This window comes from Hippocampus comes, unplaced genomic scaffold, assembly GCF_001891065.2.
Source record: "Hippocampus comes isolate QL1 unplaced genomic scaffold, H_comes_QL1_v1.1 scaffold80, whole genome shotgun sequence".
NCBI classification, from domain to species: Eukaryota; Metazoa; Chordata; class Actinopteri; order Syngnathiformes; family Syngnathidae; genus Hippocampus; species Hippocampus comes.
Window position 1 is genome coordinate 1385093 of NW_017806164.1, and position 25061 is coordinate 1410153.

Here is a 25061-nt window from a genome sequence, read left to right on the forward strand (position 1 = left end):
GTTACTCAGTTTTCGCCAGTTCACTTATTTTTCGCTTTGTATGATATTTAAAGATGTTTGGGAAACTTGTTTTGTACCATGCGCAGTGCAAACAGATCGTGTCAGCTACCGGCATGTTTTTGAAGTCAGTTGGAAACTTGTAGGACTGACTGCAGTCCTTTTGAGAAAAATACATTGAACAAGGCAGATATATTATTTCCCTGTTTGCCGTAACTGAATATTTGCATAAATTGCATAAGTTTACCCAGATCTTGAAAACACAATTCAATAAACACCTTTCAAAACATGTTGTGTTAGTGGTTCTTTTATTTCTTTGATCAAAAGCATTTTGAATCTTAATTTTGAGGCTGTTCCATCAATAGTTTTCAAATAAAGAAGTACGGCAACTTTTTATCAATTCATGTCAATTTCAGATTTAAGCCCCACCCGTTCCAGGTTAAACCACGCCCACTTTCGGTGTATCCATCACCCACTCCGAGCACAGATACCGATAGCGTGCTGTACTCGCTCATCCCTCGTAAACACTTATAACATTGACCTCTACAGTTGATATATTTCTGATGGGAATTCTTTGAACATTACTAATTGAGTTGTGTTCAAACTTAGACATCCTATCAACATTAGCTTGATGCTGTGACATTTTGATGTGAATTGAGTAAGCTGATCGAAAGGGAAGGATTTTGGTCGACCCAATTAGAAAATGTCAAACATTTTACAAATTAGATCCATACGTTTAGGGATCAAGAAACACGAGCATAATGTGATCATGCGGGGAAAGTGAAGTTCAGCATATTTAAATATAAAATGGCCAGAGAAACTTGGGATACTGAAGATTTATCAGATGTTATTAAATGTACAGTACGTATCATACCGAAGCATCTGATTGATGGTACGTGTCAAGTAAAGTCTCCAAATTTCAGAGGAACGTCTCGCTTCAGTGCTTTGAACTGCCAAGTGCCCATCTGCTCTTCACGTATTGCTGTGATTGCATGCATGGACAGCAGCTTGCAATCATCCTCAAACGTTACCCAAACGTTTCGATTTCAAACCGATATCTCATGAGTCCATCTGCCAGAACAAGAACTGTAATGTGATTGACAAATGACAAAAAGGAACTACAAGGTACATTTTAGGATCATCACATCCTCAGTAACGACAGCATTGTGGAGAGACACATGTCGGAAAAAAAGGTTGCATACGTTTAGCTGTCACTGGCCACTGAAAAAAAACTAAATCTGATATTGTTTTGAATTGGGGTGCAACAGAATTACTTGAAAAGACACGAATCAAAGTGGTCCAGACAAAGGTGATAGTACCCTTAACTACTTTGTAGCCCACCTTCTGAGGCAATCCAACAATTTAAATAAAACAAAACTCGTGACGTGCTGATGAGATGAAACTTTGTCACACTGGGTAGAATATCTCCAGAATGCCTTGAGGGCATTGAGATATCGTATGCTGCACAGATTGAAGATCCCCTTGTTCCGGATGAAGCAAAACAACCCAAGAACATCGCCTCCTCCATGTTTCATACAACGTACAGTGTTCTGTTCTTTGAGCTAAGAGCTGATGTGACTTGCTCCACGTCCCGCAAGAAAGCTCTCTCACAAGCTTTGTGCTTCAAAAAGTATTTTGATCAATTTTTGTTTCACCAGTTTCAAATTATTTCAGTGACCATTGTTTTTTTTTTTTCTTTCTTTTCTTTAATAGTAGGCTGCCAACAATTTTGCCTGGATTGCATGAGGACTCTGTAGCTGAAAGACTCTTTGGCTCTGATCTCATTAAGTGTGTGCGCGTGTGTGTGCACGCCTGTGTGTGCGTGCTCTGGTAAAATCCAACCCCAGGGAGCCACAATGCCTACCTTATGGGCTAAACCTATTGCTATACAAAACCACACAACAAAGACTCCCCTGCATGGCAGTAGTTCAACTTGCTGCATTAGCTTCTGTTTGTGGCTCTGTGTGCAATACTTTAATTTTATCGCTGGGATGAAAAACAGCACATGTAATTGCTTTGACAGTATTATGGGGTCTGCACAGGCAAACGGGCCAAACCAGGACAAACTGCAGGGGACACTGTCTCACTCTTAGACTTTCATTAAAAACACTTTGTTGGAAAATGCAAAGATAAAACACAATACCATAATGCAACAATATTGTTCCAGTTGGCTTGGCGTGGTGGGAGATTGTGTTAGCATGCAAACAGGGCATGAACTGGCAAACTGACACGTCTGACAGATGATTCACAAGGCAATCGCCGCCATGTGAGGTGAGTTGCAGGTAATCTCACAAACTTGCCGAGCTTCAAGCTGATGCGATGATGAGCCAAAGATCAAAAAGCAGGATTTGAATTGAAAATGCCAAATAAATGAAGGCACAGTAAAACGCAGTTGGGAAAAAAATCTTAAGGCACGATCATTGTCAACCACAATCTACCCCATTTTCCTCATATTTACAATACACAAGTGGACACCAAGGTATAATTAGTGCAAAACTCAAATCCCCCATCTGACGAAAACCGCAAACATTAAACGAGATACATTTCAAGCTTTTGTAAGAATCAGAATCCAAGTTCTGTGAAGAAAATGATTTTGTGAACCACGGTAAACCAACCATTGGGACACAATAATACACGAAGCGAATGCGATAGAATTCCTGAAATCCGTCATTACTTTAAAACCGTCATAAATTAACTCTTGCTGAGTACCAGTTCAATTCTAACTTAAATTACTGATGATCCCGACAGCGAAGGGATTTTTCAAATCCCAATACTGTTCTCACATATGATGAGTAAAAATAACTAACTAAACAGAAAAAGTTTAGTTTTCTGCTTGCATGTGGAACATAAGGGGGAAAAGAAAATGCAAAACAAGATTAAAAAAAAATCATCAATTGTTGGAATTCTATACCGGTATACCTATTTTTGTTCCTGATGAAATCATACTGACAGAGAAATGACAATGAAATCAAAGACAGAATATAATTTGCTTTTCTTAGCTTCAAATGATTGCTGTTTAGACAAAGTAGGGCTGCACGGCTTTGGGTGCTTCAAAGTATTTATTTTTTTTTCATGGCAATCAATGTTATCCCAATTTAGCGTGGATGGATTTCATAATAATTTGTTATTTTATTTTTTAAATGTATAGCATCACTTATCACTCATTTTCCCTGCATTGCGCAGCCATACTCAAAAGCATGAAATAAATTTACGAACTGCACACAAGCGATGATGAGGTTGGCGGCAGATGTGGCGGCGGAAGGAGGTCTGGTTGCCATTGGAAAGCAGATCAATGATAGGCGTCAATCTTACCTGCCGCCAGGCCCCCAGGTGTCTTTTGGTCTTTCATTGTCATCTGTGTCAGCAGACAATGTCCTGCATACAACCATTGGCTTTGAAAATATACAGTACATCTAGCACAACGCAAGCATGAAAACAGCTTGGCTAAACAGGCTAAGCAGTTTACGCCAGTCATTGTCAAAAGTGTAACCTAAGTACAACTAGTAGTATGTGGGCTCCCTCTAGTGGTCTGGGAAAGGCTGTTCAAACTGCGCATAATGTTTATCGTGGCTCAGTTTTTTTTTTTTTTTTTTTTTTATTAATGGGAGAGAAAGAGGACTGATTCGGACAGATTTGAACCCTTCCTTCCATTTTTCATTTTGGTGAATGTGAGGTTACTCCCAAATGGACAAACTAACAACTGCAAAACTGTCGCTTGTTTACATTTAAACATTACAAATCATTATGTCCAGTTCAGTTGTATTTCACTTTGAAGTGGAATACTTTTGACTTTATCATTTACTTTTTCACGGTAAAGAATCAAGTGACTGCATTTCCTGCTGCAATGAAAATGAAAGACAAAGATGCTGCCCCCGACTGCGTTAGCTAAAAACGGTTCAAAATTCTTTTATTTATGTGAGAGAAAACCCTTGAGATGCAGCATCTTGTTTGCGAGGGGGATCTCACACAAGTATTACAACAAACAAGGCAATCCGTAACGCCACGCCAGATCGAAAATACAAAAAAAAAGAAAAAAAAAAAGAGAAAAATAAATAAATAAATGAAATAACGAAACACAATTAACGCAAAGACAACCATTAACAACCTGAGTCTCAATTGAGTGAAAAGTCACGTCTGATTGGCTCCTCATTACATAAGAAAATATAATGTATGTCTGTAACGTGACAGTACATTCAGTGACAGTTGGAAACATTGCCGATCGGTTATAATAAAAACAGATAATCATGGTTAATTCCCATGTGAGGCAGCCATCATAGATAGATTTTCATATCGGTGAGTGATTTACTTTCAGTGCATAATAGGAGTGTCCATACAATATTCAACATCACGGCCTCAGACAAAGATGTATACACACACAGTAATTAACTGGCAGTCTGAAGAGACCGCTGAACAGACGTGTTGGTCACATGGTAGAGAATGAGCTAATTTCAGGGAAATGTACGAAATTACTCATTGAATTAGAACAACAAAACAAATTAGGGAATAGTCGTGCACTGAGGGGAAGTGATAATGGAGTCAAAGAAACCACTGTTGTGCATTTCAAATTGCCGGGATTGTATTTTAGTCGCTTCTTACATGAAAGGTGATGCAACTGCTACTAACTAAAAGTGGTTGTTGTTTACTTTTATTTTCTTTGCACTCTACTCGCCATTTCATTATTTGATTTAAACGACCGTCGAGTCCAATTTCAAAATTGAGTGTTTTCTCAACTGGTCGCCTACTTCCCGACGTTTACACTGCATAATGTTGCCTACCTGTGCTTGTAGAGGTAGAAGGCGAATCCCGACAGGATGAGGGCAAAGAAAGGAACCAAGATGGCCGCTGCCACAGAGCTGCTGTTCGTATAAGGATTGGATGGGTCTGTCGCCATGGTTACAGGGCCTAACATTAGAGACACAGACTGCATAAATCTCCAGCTAACACTTTTTATTTTTTCATGATACAACACGGTATTGCATACGATGCATGTTTGAAAACTTCAAAGTTAATTCATAATGAAAATATATATAAAGCAGCATGTTATCGCACCTTGCCTTGTCAGATGGAATTTACCAAAGTCTTTACTGTGAATGTGCCCTTGGTAGACAAATGTTTTCTGGTCGGATTCCGCAGTCACCTGAAGTAAGTACATCAAGGAGTGTGTTATGGCATAACGCTGTGATCAGAAGTCAAAAAATATATACAGTACATCGGAGCACCCTTTCATCAGGAAAGCGACTGTGGCAGTAACAGACACATTATAAATTTTGGGAGGGGTGAATGATTCATAATGTAGTCTTCATTACATCATATTGTGTCATAAAACGCATTAGAGTGCAATGCGCAGCAATAAATTCACATTGCCTGGTGAGAGTTACAACATGAAATCATAATACAGCATGAACAATATTTGTTTCCATCCCGCTAATATATGTTTAAGGTGCACTGTGGTGCATGCAACTTGCGATGAGGCTTTTTTTTTTTTTTTTTAACCTTCAGCGCATTACTCAATAAAATCACTATAGCACACTTTTATTGGACTGAATGAACCAGAATAAAACATCATGATCCAGCAGCCTTAATAAAGTTTTATTGGACAGTCAAGGCGTGAGTAGTAATGTTTCAATTTTAGTTGTCTGAGGGAAAAAAATAAAAGAGTTAACCTCTTAAAGTCTCATGTGAGGAAACGTATTTTACCTGTCCATTACTTAGTTACTTACTTATTCATGGTCAAACATTAGCTAGTAAGTAGGGATGAGCTAAAACATTTGAACAACTTCTTTCACCTGCATGGAGGTAAAGCAAAAACGAATTTACAGCTCACATTTTCACGAGTTCATTTTGTGGATTCACTTGTTCTCGCATTCGCAAAGATGATAACAAAAGCTTTTTCGTAAACCGTAGAAATCTCCCTTAGAAAAGATAATTAGACTTCATTGTATGCCGTTGTAACTACTTTGCATAATATGACAGACAGAGAAAACGGCTGGAATATTAACGCACTCCGCGAAGACTCAATGAAGGAGACATAGCTATTGTCACACGATAATATGCGTGGAGAGAGCCGACTCCGGCTGATTTTGCTTTAATGGTGGACTCCCCCAGGATTGACCGTCAGTCAATGGCCTTGATAAATCAGTAGCTGCTCCAGAGAGTTTAGACTTTGTTTTCAACAAAAGAGGTTTGTCTTACGTATCCATCCACGGCCCAGTTGTCATTCTTAAACTTGCTGTAGTAATGCTCTGTGGGCCCTTTGACTTGATAGACCTTCAGTAGAAGTTGGTTCTCCTCAGACTTATAAGTCCCTTTAGAAGACAGATAAAAGAGGTGCTGTGAAAGATGCAACTGATGTTACGACTCTTTGTTTAAAAAAAAAAAAAAAAAAAAAAAACACACACACACAATTTGATTGGATTGTTCCGGTCTGTAGTCAGGTGAAATTTGAGCTGATTTTTTTTTTTAAACGCCTTTTATTGGCATCAATCATCGCTGGAAATATTGGCCAGGAATTGTTCCATGGTGTGTGCGAGCATATTTGCATTTAGAGCGGGGTAGTTGTGATGTGAACGTCAGGTTCAATGACTTCCAGGATGGTTGTCAACCAGAAAGACAAGGTGGTGGGAAACACACACAAGCTGATTGACAAAGAGAGCAAAGGAGACAGTTTGACATTTGCGACGCTCATATCCCAGCCAAGCACCTGACAAAAAATGTCTGGGAACGAGAGATGTTCAGTGTCCAGACAAACAGCTCAACTTTTGTGTGCCAACACACTTTTTTTTTTTTTTAAATAGAGATGTCTGAAAACCAAAAACTTTAGTCTTGTGTCTGCTATTGTGAACAGGGGATCAACTTCAAACTATAAATTGAAGAATGTCATTTTATGTTATGTCGTTTTACATCAAATTGGGCACAAAGCGAAGCGTAATACCACTTTTGACTTGGACGCCTTAAATAACCCTGACATTTTATGACGGCAGGTATTATTTCAGTTTGAACAGGTGAATGTTTGTGACAGTTCAGTTATAAAAAACTCATTTTTAAAAAATCCATATCTTTTCAAACGAGAATCTGTATCTTGTGTTCATATTACATTTAAAAAAAAAACAACCAACCACCAAAAATCCATTTAACAGGGTAAGTGGTGTCGAAAATGACAAATGACATGTTCAGAGGTTTATAATGTTGTCTAGTTATTCCGTGCACGATGAAAAACAGTAACTTAAATTTAATCCTGATCGAATCCAGACTTTTGATTGCAGCAGTGTCGTTGTACAAAGAAGCTGCTTTTAGTCTGCTCTTACTTTTAGTGCATGGTCATCTCTTATCCAATATGAACAAAACTTATTGCGGTTGTGATGTCCGAACAAGTCAAATCTGGATCTTATCCGAGTTTTGCTGCGATCTAAATGTAACAAAATTCTGACATTCTGTAATTATGATATTTGAAATAGTTCATAAATTTAATTTGAATGTAATCCAAATTGTTCTTTAGTGACAGACAACTCACATCTTACAATTTTTGTGAATAAGGCCTATAAAACTCGAACTGAACTTCAGACTCCCCTGCCCAGATCTTGAACGGTGCAACTGCTCAGCGAGTCATTTTCAAAAGTGATGCACGTTATTGTCCAAGTCACATCATTCCAAGCATCGATTATACTGTAAAATTACAACAACAGGTGGATTTGTGGAGAGGCACAAATCTGTCAGAAATGCTTACAGTTCCCACCAGGGAAACTTGCATATCATATCACATCATATCATATATTCAGCACATTAATGAGCATGGCCGCAGGCTCCACGATCCCAGAGAAGGCCATATTGTTTCTGCTCTGTCTACTCTGATTGCTCCTATCGAGCATCGACCTACCATCAGCCAAGTGTGGAGAATGAGTGTGACTCAATGCGGTATCTCTTAAGCATGAACACCTTGAACATCCCCTCTCATTCGTCATGGTGGATTTAACACATATTTGTAGATTCAAGACAAGATAAGTGATGTCATTTTCTTTGAAATCTCAGCGACGAAAACAATGGTTTACCAAGAAGTTACACAAGACCAAAAGTATTTTCATTTCATCCCGATCAGGTTATGAACACGGTCTCTTTCTCTTTGGGTGCACGTGTTAACGTTATCTCGTATGATAAATGAAGAGAATTGTACAGTTTTGGCCAAAGCATGCAGGAAGAATGGGAATGACAATTTTCTTTTGGTTACCTGATAGTCTGATTGAGACTCCACTGGTCTCCAGTAGGGTGGCATTAACCCTTCCGCTGCTGGCATTGAACCCAGTCACTGTGAATGTGGTGGCCTGTCTCTTGCCCAGATATTCATAGAAACCTCTCCATTCCGAGTTGGGTGAGAACACGTCCACTGGAACTGGGAGGAAGAAACAAGACCTCTGTTAGTTTCCTCTCGATCGACTCTGTCTATTCATCTGTCTGCCTGTGTGTCTATCTATCCATTATATCCTGTTAGAAAAATACATTCTTAGTGTATCTCTCATTATTCACAAAGTTCACCTCCTGTTTTTTTTTTTTTGTCAACTAAAAGGTTGCCATTAAAAATGCGAAGCAACCAATCCTCCGCTGCCTGAATCCCAAACATCAATCAGAAACATTCCGAATTCAAAACCGCTGAGATCGGCATTCGGCTTCCTTCAGTACACCAAACGTTTCTTTCTCCTCTGTCTCCCTCCAGGTGCATATATGGATAACAAAACCTGACTTCAAAACAAAATCGTGTTGCTTACTCTTGCAATCTTTTTTTTTTTTCCAACTTATTTATTGACATGGCATGAACCTGCATATAAATCGCTTGCAGGATAAATCACTGCCAGACTATGAGATGTGCATCTGAAGCTCACTTCTTGTTCAGTTTTTGTGTATGCTGTACAACTAAAAACCTGGAACCAAAACTTTAACAATCGGAACCGTGCGGGTACAATAACAATTATAGGGTTGTGTTGAACAGTGCGGCCCTGTTTATACCTCGAATTTTGTTCTTCTGGATGTCGCTCTCTCCTCTGCCTTTGGGATTGACTTTAACTCCAACTGCAATGTAAACATAATTTGGGTGAGTTGATTTGGGGTGAAAGCAATTCCATGTGTGTCAAGAGAGTCAAATGATTGATAACGGCGAAAATTATGTTTGTGAATGATTGCCTTGTCAATTTGTAGTGGCATTTGTCATTAGGGGAGTTTTCTTTATGAAAGGGAACAAAAGTACAAAACAACATCTTGTGTAGAAACACATAATACGTTCTTTTGCAGTAGTTGAGCTTCAGGAAAATTGGTTGGGAAAAAACAGTCAAAATGAGGTTTTCCAAAACTATACATCCATCTATCCATTTTCTGAACCGCTTTATCCTCACAAGGGTCGCGAGGCATGCTGGAGGCTATCACAGTTGTCTTCAGGCAGTAGGCGGCGTACGCTTTGAACTGGTTGCCAGCCGATTGCAGGGCACACATAGCCAACCAACCATCCGCACCCACACTCGCACCTCGGGACAATTCAGAGTGTTCCATTAACCTGCCACGCATGTTTTTGGAATGTGGGAGGAAACTGGAGTACCCGGAGAAAACCCACACAGGCACGGGGAGAACATGCAAACTCCACAAAGAAAGGCTGGAGCCGGAATCGAACCCGGCACCTCCACACTGTGAGGCCGAAATGCTAACCAGTCAACCACGGGCCAGACGTTTTCCAAAACAAAATTCAGTTAATATATACACATTATACTCTTTGAAGTGCAAAATAACCATTCAGTACATTAAGAATATTTTTTTTACATTCAGTATAGGGTGGGAACGGAATCTGGAATGGACTTCTAACAGATTTTAGAGTAATATAATCCAATACTGTTTTTTTTTTTTTTGCCCAATATCCAACATCAGTATCGCATGGGGAGTTGAGGACACACCTAATTCTTGTCGGTTAAAAAAATAAAAACAGTTGTGGACTTCCTGAAATACCTTTTTACTACCTGAACACCATATTTTTACCATATTTTTCAAGATTATTTAAAGGAGAAAAAGAGCAAGTTATTTTTTTTAATTCCTAGCTCCACCCACTCTTTTCTACAATTAAGTATGACCAAGTTATTACTTGAAATAAATCTACCTGATGTGATGCACACGTCTTAAAACTGTAACATTAGCCACTCTGCCAAGATGAAGAAGCAACCATTTGAATACCTTTACACAGTGGTGGTTTTCCCGACCATCTCCCATCACTTTTACATGTTCGGTGTTCTGATCCTCCGGCCAGATAGAAACCGTCTTGACAGGCGTAGATAAGTGTATATCCCAATGTTGGCAAGTCCATCGAGCGAATGTCCACATGACTGGGGGTCTCGGGCTGTCGGCACGAGTGGGCTGAGTGACGGATGAGAGAGAAAGGGTCATCTTTGACAGAAATCTTTGGATGGTTTTTATATTTAAAAACTGATTTTTCAAAACCAGGCCAGCAACTCACCAACACATTCGGGTTGTGTTCCACTCCAGGTGAGGTTTTCTAAACACGTTCTTGTGGTGGAGCCAAGGATGTGGTAGTTCTTACGGCATTTAAATGAAATCTTACTTCCAACCTAAAAAGTTGGGGGGCGGGGGGCAGGGGGTGTAAATTGATCACAAACCCAAATCGTGTCATTGTTTTTCTCTGTATACAGTCAGTACATGAAATGAAACGAACTTCGACTGTATGTTCAATAAAGTTGAACTAAATTGATGAGTAAGGAAGATTAAAAAGATTGCAAGAATGTAGTCTCTGACCTGAAGGCCCAAAGGCTGGACTGGGATACCGTATGATGGTGTTCCTGGGTCACGACAGCTGTTAAAAGCAGGGTCTACACCAACACACACATATAAACACTTCAATTTTACATTCCTGTTTCAAGGACGCCAGGAATAGCATAAAAATTGCCAATAGCTATGAGGTAGCTTGACCCTCATTACATTACACAGGTGAACTTTCTTTCTTTTTGCACCGGTGGCGAACGTGTATATATTTAAAAGAAAAAAGGGAATTCCTTCAAAAGAAACAAAAAAAGTCTGCTTTATATTGAGTAAATCTTCAAAGGAATACAATAGTTATATTCAAACAATCTGCTGGTGAGATAAGGTGTTCAGCTTGCGCGAATCAGGGATATAAATGCTAAAATGCCACATAAACTCGGATGCTTTCTGTTTTTTTTGCTTTTGTGAGACCTCAAATATCTAAACAATGCTTTCCTACTAAATAACATGGTAACACAAAAAGGTCACTTTGATTGAAAAGTAACAGTTTATTGCAAAATAAACACTGCATGACCTATGCATGAAGTTTTCATGAACGGTGAACTTCGTGTGTGCCTGCATGTGTGTACATGTGAATGTGTGTGTGTGTTTATTGTTTATGTGCCTGCGTGCAAGCGTGCGCGTGTTCATCAAGGACGATGATGGAACTCTTTTTAAATTTGAAAAGCCGGTAATTATGCATGTCCTCAACACCACACTACTTCTGCACGTCACCTCGCGACGTAAGATCGCTGTCCCATATCCCACACCCATTCACACTGTGTGCGACCAAGATCTGATCACAGCCACTCCTGCCATCTAGTGGTGACTTATCATACTGAAATCATTCCCATCGCCTCGATACTGATTGAGGAGCTGTCTTGTAATATTATTTTAATAAAGAACACCCAAAACGTATTTTTACGTTTTGGCATTAAATGAGTTAATATACAAATTTGGGAGACACATATTTCCTTGTGTGTGATGATGGTCTTTACCTATACAGGCTGGTTGTTGGCCACTCCAAATACCATCAGCCTGACACACTCTGGAGGCGGAGCCAACCAACAAGTATGGGGTATGGCAGTAGAATCTGACCTCTGACCTATGGAGGAAAACACCCCAATCCCACAACACGAACGGGATGAGCAACAACCAATTCATTCATAGAGCCTCCACTATGCATCACTTTAAGTGTTAGGTTGTTTCATCCTGCTCCGACTGATTACACTTCAAAACTCAAGAACCTATTTTGATGAGAGCTGCAACACCTTCAAGTCTTACAGCCATATAAAAAGCCCACTTGGCCTTTGTGCTTTATACACTGTCCCAATGAATCGCCTCCGACAGAAATGATCATAAAACAAGGTAATAGTCATCATCAATATTGTTTACCACTGACCGGTAAGTAAAGATCCTCCCTTCCCGGAATCCGCCTCCAGGAGAGCCGGGATCACCACACAGCATTGCTGGACACACCAAAGAAGTCAAGATTTGAAAGGCAATGCAATATGGCTTGTTGTTTGACAAATAAAAGGAGTGAAAGCCGGTTGACTTACGGAGACATTGGGGTACTTCTCCGGTCCACGTTCCATTCCCCTCGCAGGTCAATACAGCCGGCAGGGACATCTGATAACCATGGAAACAACTGTAGCTGACACTCGAGCCCCACGAATGATCCGTTCCTTCGACTTCCCCATTTTGGACTTGAGGGGGAGGTCCGCACTGGATCACTGAAACACACACCACATTCAGCATCACCCAATGACATTTCCCCACTCCCCCCTTTTGTAATATGTACTTTATATTCAACATAGATCAGGGATTCATTTGGCAGACTCATAAACTTTCATATTCCTTGATGTGATGTGTTTAGGTTTTCCGCATGATTCCTGCGGGGGCTACGCCTCCTAATTTGTTTTCCAAACAACCAAATGAAAGTGAACTGGCACGGGCCTATATTTATTCATTGGCCTTTATCACATTGACATTTGAGGATCTATAGAATGTATTAAAAAAATAAAAAAGATAATAAGTGCCGCAATTTTTGTACCAACAGCAAGTGTTTGGTGTCCCACTTGTCTTCCTTTATGACATTTTTACAAGCTTAATCGTTCTTACACAAGAGTATAATTAAAGAAGTAATTGTCACTCATTTGTAACACACTTAACGGCAAAATTATCACAGGCAAAGACCCCAAAACCTCAAAAGACCAAACTTTTAACATTTAGGAGTCTATTTTCTGGGACAGCACACCTACCGCAAATACCGGTTCACCATTTTCTCGACTCTCAACTGTATTTTGGCAGTCCGGTCTCCGCCAATCTGGGCAGTAAGAGTTTCGTGTAATATTGTAGTGACAATTTGGTGGCAGAAAGTCAAAGTAAATCTTTTTCGTGCAAAGGCCACGTCGAAGTAAAATTCTGCCTTGAAACCGCTAGCGAGAAATGTCTTGTTGCAGATGACCAGAATGTATCCAAAAGTACTAATCAATGTCACATTTTCTTCTGAACTCTTAGAGTGACATGGCTGTAATATCCTCATCTCCATTTTTGTGCTCGATTCCAGAAACTCCTCCACCGGATCATGATGTTAGCCAAACTTTATTTTGGTGAAAATTCATTCCATATACATTATCTTAGGAAGGATCAGGAGATATGTTGTAATTTGCTGGTTAGCACGTTCATCCACACACGTGCAGAAAATGTCATAACACGGTGATAAATGACAGAGCGTGCGCATGCATGAGTGTGCGTGTCCCTAACTCCCAAAGATAATAGCTGATCACCATCTGCAGGATCCCCGACTTCTAATAAAATCGCAGCAATTCCCACCCAACAAGCAGACAGATGGTTTCGCACTTGATTCGCAAACACATACAAGCATGCCTTCTATGTATACATGAGCCATTCGTGCTCACATAGCCCATATATGTTGTAATAGCGAGATCAGGAATCAGCGCAAGGATATCAAGCAATATCCCAACTGTTGTTACCCGACCAGCTACACTAAGACACACAACATATGGGCATGTTCCTCCCCACTTGCTTTAATGAGTTCTCCTGCTCTCCCATCTCTCCACTTGTAGGGTTTTTTTTTCTTTTTTGCTTCCCTCGCCACCTTGCATTTTCACTAGACCAGTGGCGAGCAGGAGTACAAATGCTATAAACTACAAAAGAAAATAGATCTTGTTCTTTCAGTCAAGTCACGATAATGAGCCTTTCAGACTTACTTATTTCACCCTCCCAAATTTGTGATTTTTTTTTCCATTGAGCCTGGTGTTCGTTGTATTCAGTAGATACCTTGCTGTTAGAAATATATATTGATCAAGCGTCCGCGTTTCAGAAAAATAAATACAAAAATAACTGCAAGTAGACGATGTGTATGAAAACAGCAAAATATGTGAGCTAACTGACAGGGTGGACAATGGCAGAGTGGACATTTGTGGCTAATGTTAGCAATTAATAGAGCACATGGTCGACCATCACTAAGCAACATGATTCAATTAGGAAGCGACTGACTACGCACAGCAATGTCCCAAGGGAATACCTGGACAAGCTCGCGTCTCTACAACCTGATCCCCAGATAGCGAGACAACATGCTTGTCATGCAAAAAATTTGCTGTGAAAGTCATGAACAGAGATGGGCATTCCGTCCCAAAAGATTTATACATCGCCAGGCAGTTGGTGGTTGTGGTGGCAGCTCGATGCTATCTTGGTTGACACAAACAGTTGTAAACAATTCAATCCAACTGGTGAAGAAAGCTGGCTGTGTTGCACGTCTCTCAGCGCCCACCCACGAAGATGCTTTTGTCACCCACAGTTGAGGTACGGATTTCTAAAAGTAAACTTTTTATTAATATTATTTTATCACAGTTGCTATTTTTGTGTCGTGAAATAATAATGTTGAGTTGGACCATTCCTGCAGGGAAGCACAGCGGTAACAGCATCATGCTTTTTATTTCTTTTGCTGGGATTGGAACATTAGGCAAAATGTGGAGGGAATTATGAACAGTTCCAAACAGGAGTAAGTGTTAGCACAAAATCAGACAAGTCACGAAAAGCCTACTAGCGCAACGAAACATTTTGAGGCGTTTCAGCAGAGAACCCTGAATGGTAACGGGTGTGTGCTGACCCCAATTTCACGAGTTTGAATGTGGTATTTGTAAACACGGACCCATGCACAAACACATCTCGGTTTATTTTCTTCCATCTCAGAAAGTTTTCTTTTTTTCAAGTGAGTTGTTCAGATTTTAGGTCACATTAATAGTGGATTAAGTTTTGTTTTTCATTTGCATTTTCACTTTAGAAGCAGCATTAAGGCTTGACACTTTTTCTTCAACTGATTGCACTTATGTTGATACAGTTTTCAAATGCTGTATTATTTTATTTATTTTTTTTAGTTTTTGATAAGGAAAATATGTTGCGAGCTTTTTTTTTCAACTTGCACCTAATACACCATATTATAAAAAAAGTCAAATAAAACTCAAAAACGAAATGCAAATTAGGCATTTCCCTCCCAAACTAAGACACAAAAAAAAGTCAAATAAAACTCAAAAACTAAATGCAAATTAGGCATTTCCCTCCCAAACTAAGACTAATAAAAACTAAGAAATCAATTCTAAAAACTAATTAAAACTTTCAGAATTAAAATACAAAACAAAATAAAAACTAAACTAGAATTATGTATCCAATAATGCTGGTTTCATCTTGCATGATCGTTCCCATTCCGACTTGGACTTTTTCATCCTTCATGAGACTTTCTCCACATTATTCATTCCTTCCTTTTGTCTCCTGCCCATTTTAAGCGAATTCCCCTCCAGCCATTCTTCTAACCGGTCCTTCTCCCATACAGTTTTTCTTGAATTTTAATCTTCTCACATTGCTCTCATTCTCTCCGTCTCTCAAATTATTGCTCCTCTTGCTCACCCCTCGACACCCCCTCATATGTCTTTCAAACATCTTTTTCTTGGTATAATTCAGCCAGTCAACATATTTTAGAGGCTAATCCCTATCATCTTGTGTGTTTACAGGTTTGGGGGCAGGTATTGATTTGCTTCTTTTGTTGTATCCACAATGTGCTTCCTCACTCACCAGCCTCGCTGATGGCACATCACCGTCACTTCTATTGCTTTTTTCACACACCCCGTGACTGTCATGTTTCGACCCGCCTCCCTGCAACGCTGCCATCGCAGCCTCGCTGATGGCACATCACCGTCACTTCTTTTGCTTTTTTCACACACCCCGTGACTGTCATGTTTCCTAATGACACTTTTTTTCCCACTCCTAAATCCTCCATCACTTTGTTGCGTATTTTTAATTGCTTCGTAACCACCCCAGAAGGACATTTGGTGTTTATCATTACAGCGTTTCCTCTGATTGGCTTACATTTGAATTTGTTTTTCTACTTTACATGGAATTAGTCTGACAGTCAAAATCTTGCCATTATAAGTGTTCAAGGCAATGCTTGAAGTAAAACTCACAGTCTTGATTGATATAGCGAGTACAGTGAGCGATATGATGAGTGTGTCTGCATCACAGAAAAGAGATTGTGAGTTCAAATTTCGACCTAGTTCTTCCAATGTGGAGCCTGAATTTCAACAGAGACAAAGATGAGAAGAGAAGAAACATGGCGGCCGTAGGATAACCGCATATTGGCAACTACCAATCATAGGAAAGTAGTTTTCAATGTCAAATTAAAGGAGAACATCGACTCCATTGGAACAAAGCTTATTTGCATATTAATCACGAAGGAAAAAACAGCCGGCTCAAAATGGCAGTATTGACCATGAAAATAGCTTAAAAAAGGGCATCCTAGTTATTTCCAACCCAATTCATTTTGCAAACCTGATAAAAGGACAGGCATGATTTGCATTATTTTTTTCTTCTGTTTTTAATAGTGGCATCTGCCCTTTACACGCAGTTGCGTTGCTACGATCCAACTGATTTTATTATTTTGGTTGACTTAATGCTGGTTGAGCCATATTGCTCGGTTCCATTTCTGGTTCTATGGTCGCAGTTACTCTTTGCCATCACTGGTTCCATTGTGTAGTCACAAAATGCCAAAGAAAAATCAGAACTAGACTAGTTTTTGTTGGACCCTGTAGTGTTTTTCTTCCGGGAAAACTTCAGGATGTTCATTTTTTCTTTTAGGTTTCCTCTATACTTGTTTGCCAGGCAGCAGAATGACACCAAATCTACCCTTGACTAATTTTCATTAAAAAAGGTGATTTGTATTGTGAGACACTTTCATTACATTCGATGGAAAAATTGAGCTGGCCCTTGGCATGGGGCAATGCTCTTAGTTATCTAATGTTCTTTATTGCCACGCCCCTTCATCCCTTTAATTCCCCCAACTTACTTACTGTGTTCATTTTCTCCTCTTCCTCCAGACTCCCACATGATTGATTTTGCCTGTTAGGCCACACGTTGAAAATAACTTTTTGAGATTCTTCCTTAATCCCTTAGGGGGAACGTCTCGGTAAGACGGAGGCACGCGCACACATACAGCGACGCGCACGCACAAAGATGTGGAAGGGGTTAGATCGTTAGAAGGTGCTGTCAAGGGAACAGTTGGGGGTTAGATTCTTTGCTTCAGAACAACTATGAGGAGCAAAAAAGGGCTGTTGAATAACAAAGCTGCTCCTACCCCATCTGTGGACGCGTATGAGGAAATGGCATCTCCAAAACGGGATCAAATAAAACCCTGGGAATTGTTTGAAAAGCTTTTTACTTCCCCTAGCGGCCTCTTTTTGCCCATTCTTCCGCTCCCCCCTCTAATTTTCCCTTTTTCAATTTCCAGCCTCTCTCTCATTTTCGATCACCTACAGTATCTCCTGCTTCTCTGCTTCCCCTCTCTGTGCATCTCCTCTCTGCCGGCTTTCCTAGCTTTTTCATCTCAGTTCAAAGGCACAGCAACCACAAGAGCCAGCTGGATATTTCGTGTTTGTGGGATGAAATGTTGGAGGGAGTTTCAGGAAACATTTCTTTTTATGTTGTTGAGAACTGTGGTCCAAACTCTGAATATGGATTCTTGTAAAATGTTGGGCTCATAATGCAATTCCTTTTTTGTTTCCTTCCTTTGTGTTTGTGAACAACAAAAGTTGCTCCTGAAATAAACCATTATTTAACAATTTTGTGATTTCCAGGAATAAAATTTAATCTTGCCCCAGCCATGATTGGTTCGTGTTATTTTATTTTAGTAGCCCAAACAGAAAACATCTTACCTAGAGCTTATTACTACACTTTGATATCTTGACACCAATGCCTAATCTTTCCGCTGTTTTTATACTGATCCCAAATCCACTTTGTTAACTTGTATCCCTGCAGCTTAATAAGTATGAAAAAATAGATTAGTCTGATAAAAAAATTTAAATAATTTATTTATAGGGGTGGGGTAGAAACTGGTTGAAGTACAACCTAAATGATTGTTATCAGACAGTTTCAGCACCAGAAATGCAAATGTAATCTTTTCACACTGCATGTTGAATCTGAAATGGATTTGTGGGAAAGCGTCTGTCTGTTGTGTGCTGTGTTTATGTTCCTTGCTCGTAACAAGCACATCATGGAAGAACTGAATGGATGTTTAAAATCATTATGATAAATAGTTAAATGGGCAATTTTAGCTCTAAAATGTATGTTATGTATCCGAGTCAGACTGCCAGCACGAGACATAAATTAACCAAATTATAACCAGTGGCACTTTTGTTGACATTGTTGTCGACCAAATCAAGTCAATGGTGCAGCACCCGAATGAAATTAAATTGTTTAGAAGTTCACTTTCAGTTGCTAATGAGCATGCTTTGAATCATCTCATTATGAGTGTAATTTCATTGCAGTGCATTTTATCTGCATCAACGCAGGATATCTTTTCTTTAAATCATAGATTTTTTTTTTTTCCCCCTTTGGAGTTCAGAGAGTCCAACTAGCACTTCAGCTTTTGGTATAAAGGGAAATTACCTTTACAGCTGGGTTTGGTTTGGTTCCACTGTCCATCTTTAGTGCAGTGTAAAACACTACGACCTGGTCCAGGTGGTTCCATCAGGTGACCCGGGTTACAATGGTATGCCACCGTGTGGTTGAAGGTGAAATCACGTCCCAAGTACACGCCATTGGCGATTGGCCCTGGGTCTCCACAAGTGATCACTGCAGGAAGTGGGATGGGACATTGTGTTATGTACGGCAATGATCTGTCCTTCAATTTGTAATCTAATCCTGGGTTTCCCAAACATTAGGCTTTTTGATTCATAACATCAGTAAAGATCATGTATTGTTGATTCTTCATTATTAGTTGGTATGTTGAATTTTGTTAAGACTATATAGTTCTGTAAATTGGGTGCTAGGTAGGCATCAAATTTTGGTTAGGTTCGTTAATGAACCCCTGGTGTAATGTAATCATCTTTGCACCTTCTTATACTCGACTTTCCCCTACCAGTGCAGTCTGGTGGTTGTCCTGTCCACGTCCCATTTGTTGTGCAGTGTCTGGTCGTCAAGCCCGAAGTTTTGAACCCTTCCCAGCATGCGTAAGCCACTGAACTGCCGAAGGTGATGCCGTCACTGAAGACGATCCTGCCTTGGGCTGGGGTGCCAGGGTTGCCACATGACACAGCTGAGAAGTGAAGGCAGATTCCAAAAGGATGGTTAATCTTATTAATAATGTCCATGAGAGCAACGCTGTCTTTCTGGCACTCAAAGTCAATTGTGGTATTGTCTGCAATAATGGGATTAGAGCTGGAGCCAGATGGAAATAACAAAAAAAAACAAAAACAAAAACAAAAAAAAAAACATGTCCTTGAGATAGTGAGGCTAATTGAATAGTAAGGGTTGCAGGACAGATTCCCTGCACTGAAAAGCAGACAGAGTAGTATTTTAGCTGCGAGCTGTAGGCTAAATACAATTACAGTATTCACTGTGGTTTCAAACTGCTATTATTGTTTTTGCAGAAAAAAAAACCATGCAAAAATGTATGAGCCAGTCACGCTCAATGGTTACAACATGAGTACACCTGCATCATATAACAATGTAATTCATTACAACAGCTGTATCATACCATGATCAATTTTGATTGACATTTTCAAAGAAAGTACCAATTGAAAAATGTATATTTTCTGACTTTTATGTCATTAACTTCTTGCATTGTATGTACGAGAGGAATTTTAGACAGCTACTCAGTTCGCTCCCTGTTCCAGTGATGTCAGAGTTAAGTCCGTATTGCCGGAAGTAAGTCGGATTTGTTTCCAGTGAGGGTTGGACTCCACCAAGTCTGCCCTTCGTCACCGATTCCCTTCATAAACTTTATGGACTAAACTTTTAGCAGCCGATGCGTTAAGGTGGTCTGGTTTGTTGGCCTCAGCATTGCATCTCTGTTTTTTGTGGCTTCTTCAAGCTGCAATCTTCAACTCTCATGGGAGTGGTTCACAGGCAAGTGTGAAGCAATTGGAATGAAAATCAGCACCTCTAAATCTGAGATGATTGTCCTCAGTCAGAAGAGGGCGGAATACCCACTCCAGGTCAGGGATGAGATCCCGCCCTGAGTGGAGGAGTTCAGGTAGCTCAGGGTCTTGCTCACAAGTGAGTGCAGGACGGAGCGGGAGATGGACAGGCGGATGGTGTGATGAGGACTATGTATTGCTCTGTCTGGTGAAGAAGGAGCTGAGCAGAGAGGCAAAGCTCTCGATTTACCGCTCAATACTGTATATGTTCCTTACCCTCACCTATGGTCAAGAGCTGTGGGCCATAACCGAAAGAACAAGATCCCAGATACAACCAGGCAAAGTGAGTTTCCTCCGCAGGATTTCCGGGATCTCTTTTAGAGATAGGGTGAGAAGCACGGAACTCATGAGTTGAGACGACATTGAGAGGAGCCAAATGAGGTGGCTAGTGCATTTGGGATAACTCCTGGATGCCTCACTGGTGAGATGTTCCGGGTCCCACAGGCAGGAGGCCCCGGGGATGGCCGAGGAAATGCTTTAAAGACTCTTGGCTGGCCTGGGAACACACTGGAATCCCTCCGGAAGAGTTGGAAGACATGGATAGCGAGAGGGAAGTCTGGGCTTCCCTGCTTAAGAGGCTGCCCCCGTGACGCGACCCCAGGTCGTTGTTGGATGGATGGACATTTGGATGCTTCATCAGTGTGACCGATGCTTTTATTTTGCGGTGTTTTTGTGGGGTCATTACTTGTTTTCCCTTGGACCTGAAAGAATGACTTCATTTCTCAATCAATTCTAGGCCTGTTTGAGGTTTACATTTTCAGGATGATCTAACTGTCTTTGTAAAAGCAGACATGTTGACACAACGCATGCGTCTGATGAATGAATTCCACTGAATATGATTAGGGGGGCATGCAGCAGTTGGAAAAAAAACAATTCACATACAGTATCTTCAAAGATCTGGAAACTGGACAATGCCATTACATTTCATGTCGTGGCCCACTTTTTGTTAGCATGCTTATTAGCTTGTGATCTTCGCCAAGATCATGCTATGTGATTGAAGCATGAGCGTCTTTCCCCCTATGTTTATGCACGACTAACAAGTGCCTCATCAAACATTTTCACAAGAAGGGAACCATGGATAGTTAGGCCTTTTGCATTTAATTAGAAAACATTTTTCAAAATCCATGGAGCCATGCTAACATGAATAGAACAGCAAAGGAAGATCAAACCCCCACAGAACATTCACTAATGAGAACGTGAGTTGACGACTTTAACAAGTGAACACCTATTGATGAGAAACCTCAGCGTGTACTGCTTTCTTTGTGTGTGTGCCCACGGAGAAGAGTGCAATTGTATACGTGACAAGACGAATGCATGTATGGATCTTTGTATGTCTCAGTGATAGATACGCCAGCCTTTCTGATTCAGCTCTTAACCATCATTAGTTTAATGACAGACAAAGAATTTGTGTCACACAAACAGACACTTGGACAACCTTAGAAACTAGCTGGACTAAGTGTATGGATGTATTGTGCAGAATAAGATGCACTGATAGACAGGTAGCAGGCTTGTCTTTTTTGAAATATGACAAATTGATTATCCCTTGGCATTCTTTGTTTGTTTGTTTGTATACGCTTAGCGACAGCTGCAGCTGTTGTGAAAGGGCGATATACATCAGGATGTATTGTATTGTATTGTATTGTATTATATCCTGTATCACTTTAGAACCAATGGCAGAAAGTGTTTTGGAACATTATCCACATTGTAATGCGCATTTTCTTGCATATTAAACTAACAATAGAGCTCAACATTTCAAGGGCATTGAGAGGTTGCACAAATACAGATGTGCTAACGTTGCAAAACAGTGCATCAAGACTACACCCAGAATGAGTTTGCAAAATTCAAGTTCAAAATAATTGCTCCATTTCTTCTCCAGCGACCTGCTGGGTGGCATCATCTGCTTGCTGCCGAGTAACAAAATCCATTATGCCTCAATTAATTTGAGGCATGGTGATTTCAAACTATGCATTTGAAACAGAATGTCGAGATTAATCAAATTCCACACGATCAAAAAAATTTGGAGCCATAAAATTCGATTCATCACGCGCATTCATTTGATATTACTGATCGCTACCACCGAATGCAATTTGGAGTTTTAATCAAACATTTTCAAAGGTACTAATTTAGATGAAGCATGGAAGATGCAACAGAGGAAACAAACAATAACGATGTTTAGGCTCTGATTAAAAGAAAATGTAAATTAGAACTCACCAGTTAATACTTGAGTAGTTTTTCACTTAGTACTTTAGCTTTTGAATTTTACATCCCATATCGTTCACCAATCACTAATGCAGACATATGACACACTGTAGGTGAGAAGAGGAGGGGGGAAAGAAATGCCACTTCCCTTTTCTGAATTCTCGACATTGCTATGAGGACCAACTCTAATTTCCTCTAAACTCCGAAGGGTTTACGAGGCATCTTTGGAAACTGCTGTTGCTGTGTATAGGGATCCCTTTGTTAGCACAGATTGGAAAATCCAGTGCAGTTACGAGCTGAAATCCTCTCTATCCAGGCCACACACGTGCATACACAGCTCAGTACTTTTCCTCCTGTTAACCCGCCAAAATGCTTCATATACTGTAGCTGCAACTTAAATTTCAAATGCCATTTACTGTTGCAGTTTTAACCTCTGTTCCTTTGTCACATTTCAAGACTCAGAGCGCAGACTGATGACTCTCTCTAAATTTTGTGCTCATTTTACAATAATATATGGAATATGCAACTGGAATTAGAAGCTGACTATGACCAACACACCAAACAAGCTGGATGGCATTCATATTATTGAAGGAGTGATTAAGTTGCTCAACTTGGGAGGCTAAGCTGATTTATTTTTTACATACATTTCAGAATAATGGAGTCCATAATTCAGGAGGGCAAAGAGGTTCAACACAAAATTTGCACTCCCTCATATTTTGGTTTTGACCAATATTTTTGAAAGGTTGACAAGGTTAATTTGCCCAAAGATTTGTTTGCATAGGAGAGGCACCCTTAACCTCAGACAAAACAAAAGAAAATAAAAAGATAAATGCTGCAAATTAATACACCGGTAGTATCCCACAAACCAAGGCGAATTAGTTTGGTGAACTTTAATCTGATGTGGTTGCTCATATTTTCACAGTAACAAAGTTGGGTTTGTGCATTTTGTATCTCAAGTCGATGACTAACTCCTGACCCTTCAGCGTGTACTCCATTTATTCATTCATTCATTTTCCGATCCGCTTATCCTCCCAAAATTGCGGGGGGTGCTGGAGCCTATCCCAGCTGTCTTTGGGCAGTAGGCGGGGGACACCCTGAACCGGTTGCCAGCCAATCGCGGGGCACACAGAGACGAACAACCATCCGCGCTCACAGTCACACCTAGGGACAATTTTGAGTGTTCAATCAGCCTGCCATGCATGTTTTTGGAATGTGGGAGGAAACCGGAGTACCCGGAGAAAACCCATGCAGGCCCGGGGAGAACATGCAAACTCCACAGAGGGAGGCCGGAGCTGGAATTGAACCCAGTACCTGAGGTCGACGCGCTACCCACTGGACCACTGGGCTGCCCATACTCAATTTATTTTTATTATTATTATTATTATTATTATTATATTTTTTTGCCTAAGGTCGGCAAGCAATGGCTCTAACTCACCTGCAAACCTCATCAGGACGAGTGGCATGGAAAAGGATTGATGGATCTATCTTTGGAGACTCTTATTAAACGCATGACTGGATATGGTAAGAAAACGAGAAGCTGCCAAAGAAAATGGTTGCAGAAGAGTTGTGTGCAAATAAAGACTGTGACTTTCGTCGAAAACAACCACGCCCCTGAGGAGTGAGAGGATTTCACATCACCGCTTCACCCCTGTGTGAACGCTCGCTGCTGGGCTCGCTCACCTTGACACACGGGCTGCGTTCCACTCCAGGTGCCGTTGTGGAGGCACGTCCTCTCAGCGGAGCCGATCAGATTGTATCCCGCCTCGCAGCTGAAACGCAGCAAGCTCTTGGTTTTAAACTCTTCCCCTCCTAAACGGGCACCGTGGGGAGGAACCCCCGTGTCACCGCACATCCCTGGACTCAGACCTTTAGTGAGAAAGAGATAGCTGGCGTTAATGTCCCTTCCACTAACAACCTGGGAAGTTGCACACGCTCATATGAGGGAGAATGGAGAAAGAAATGCACAGGCAACATATAGAAAGCCTCAAAAACATTTTTTTTAAATGATGTATTGTATGTATGTGAAGTTGTGAATGGACAGGCACTGGCATGATGTGACAAATGTGATGTCACATACGCCAAATATCGTGGTTAATCAAATAATTAAACACTCCTCGAGATGTCTTTCACACTTAATTCAATGCTGTTTTTTAAAACTAGTACTGAATTATGTTTACTCCACGGTGACTCAAAAAATAAAAACAACCTTTTGTAGTTGTGCCCAAATCAGACATCCCGTTTTCCATTCATTGTATGCTGTACTTACCATGTACCAAAATGAAACAAGCTAATCTTTTTTTAGAGTAGATTTGAATTTCTTTTAATTCTTTCTCAATGCCATTGTTTTTTTTTTTTTTTAATGTTTGTACTTTCGTGATTGTACATACAGTATCGATATAAATGTACAATATTTATCTGATTATTACTACTGTGACCGTTAAATCCCCTCATGAATATAGCTCACCGGTGATGGGACGTGATTTTCCACAATGCTACAGAAGAGATGATTTGAAAATATAAACACTGGCAGAAATTTATAGAAATAAAATGTAGCAAATTGATATGTATGCTTCCTTTCTTCCTTCCTTTCTGAAT

The 25061-nt window shown here is 40.3% G+C and overlaps 1 protein-coding gene across 2 annotated transcripts in view; it reads right to left on the minus strand.

Annotated features, from left to right (window-relative positions):
• The window catches only part of LOC109531522 (CUB and sushi domain-containing protein 1), a 345015-nt gene that overhangs the window by 3238 nt on the left and 316716 nt on the right, over window positions 1–25061 (minus strand). Inside the window, exons 60-74 of one of the 2 annotated variants that reach the window (XM_019895846.1) lie at window positions 24147–24332; window positions 19208–19384; window positions 18736–18921; window positions 12336–12509; window positions 12179–12245; window positions 11775–11881; window positions 10774–10847; window positions 10478–10589; window positions 10198–10377; window positions 8992–9054; window positions 8219–8380; window positions 6190–6302; window positions 5047–5134; window positions 4773–4899; window positions 3310–3372 (exon numbers count right to left, since the gene is read on the minus strand). In XM_019895846.1, coding sequence (XP_019751405.1) covers window positions 3310–3372; window positions 4773–4899; window positions 5047–5134; window positions 6190–6302; window positions 8219–8380; window positions 8992–9054; window positions 10198–10377; window positions 10478–10589; window positions 10774–10847; window positions 11775–11881; window positions 12179–12245; window positions 12336–12509; window positions 18736–18921; window positions 19208–19384; window positions 24147–24332 — 1879 coding nt within the window. The remainder of the gene's footprint in view (window positions 1–3309; window positions 3373–4772; window positions 4900–5046; window positions 5135–6189; window positions 6303–8218; window positions 8381–8991; window positions 9055–10197; window positions 10378–10477; window positions 10590–10773; window positions 10848–11774; window positions 11882–12178; window positions 12246–12335; window positions 12510–18735; window positions 18922–19207; window positions 19385–24146; window positions 24333–25061) is intronic. The other variant, XM_019895847.1, reaches the window with a different exon arrangement.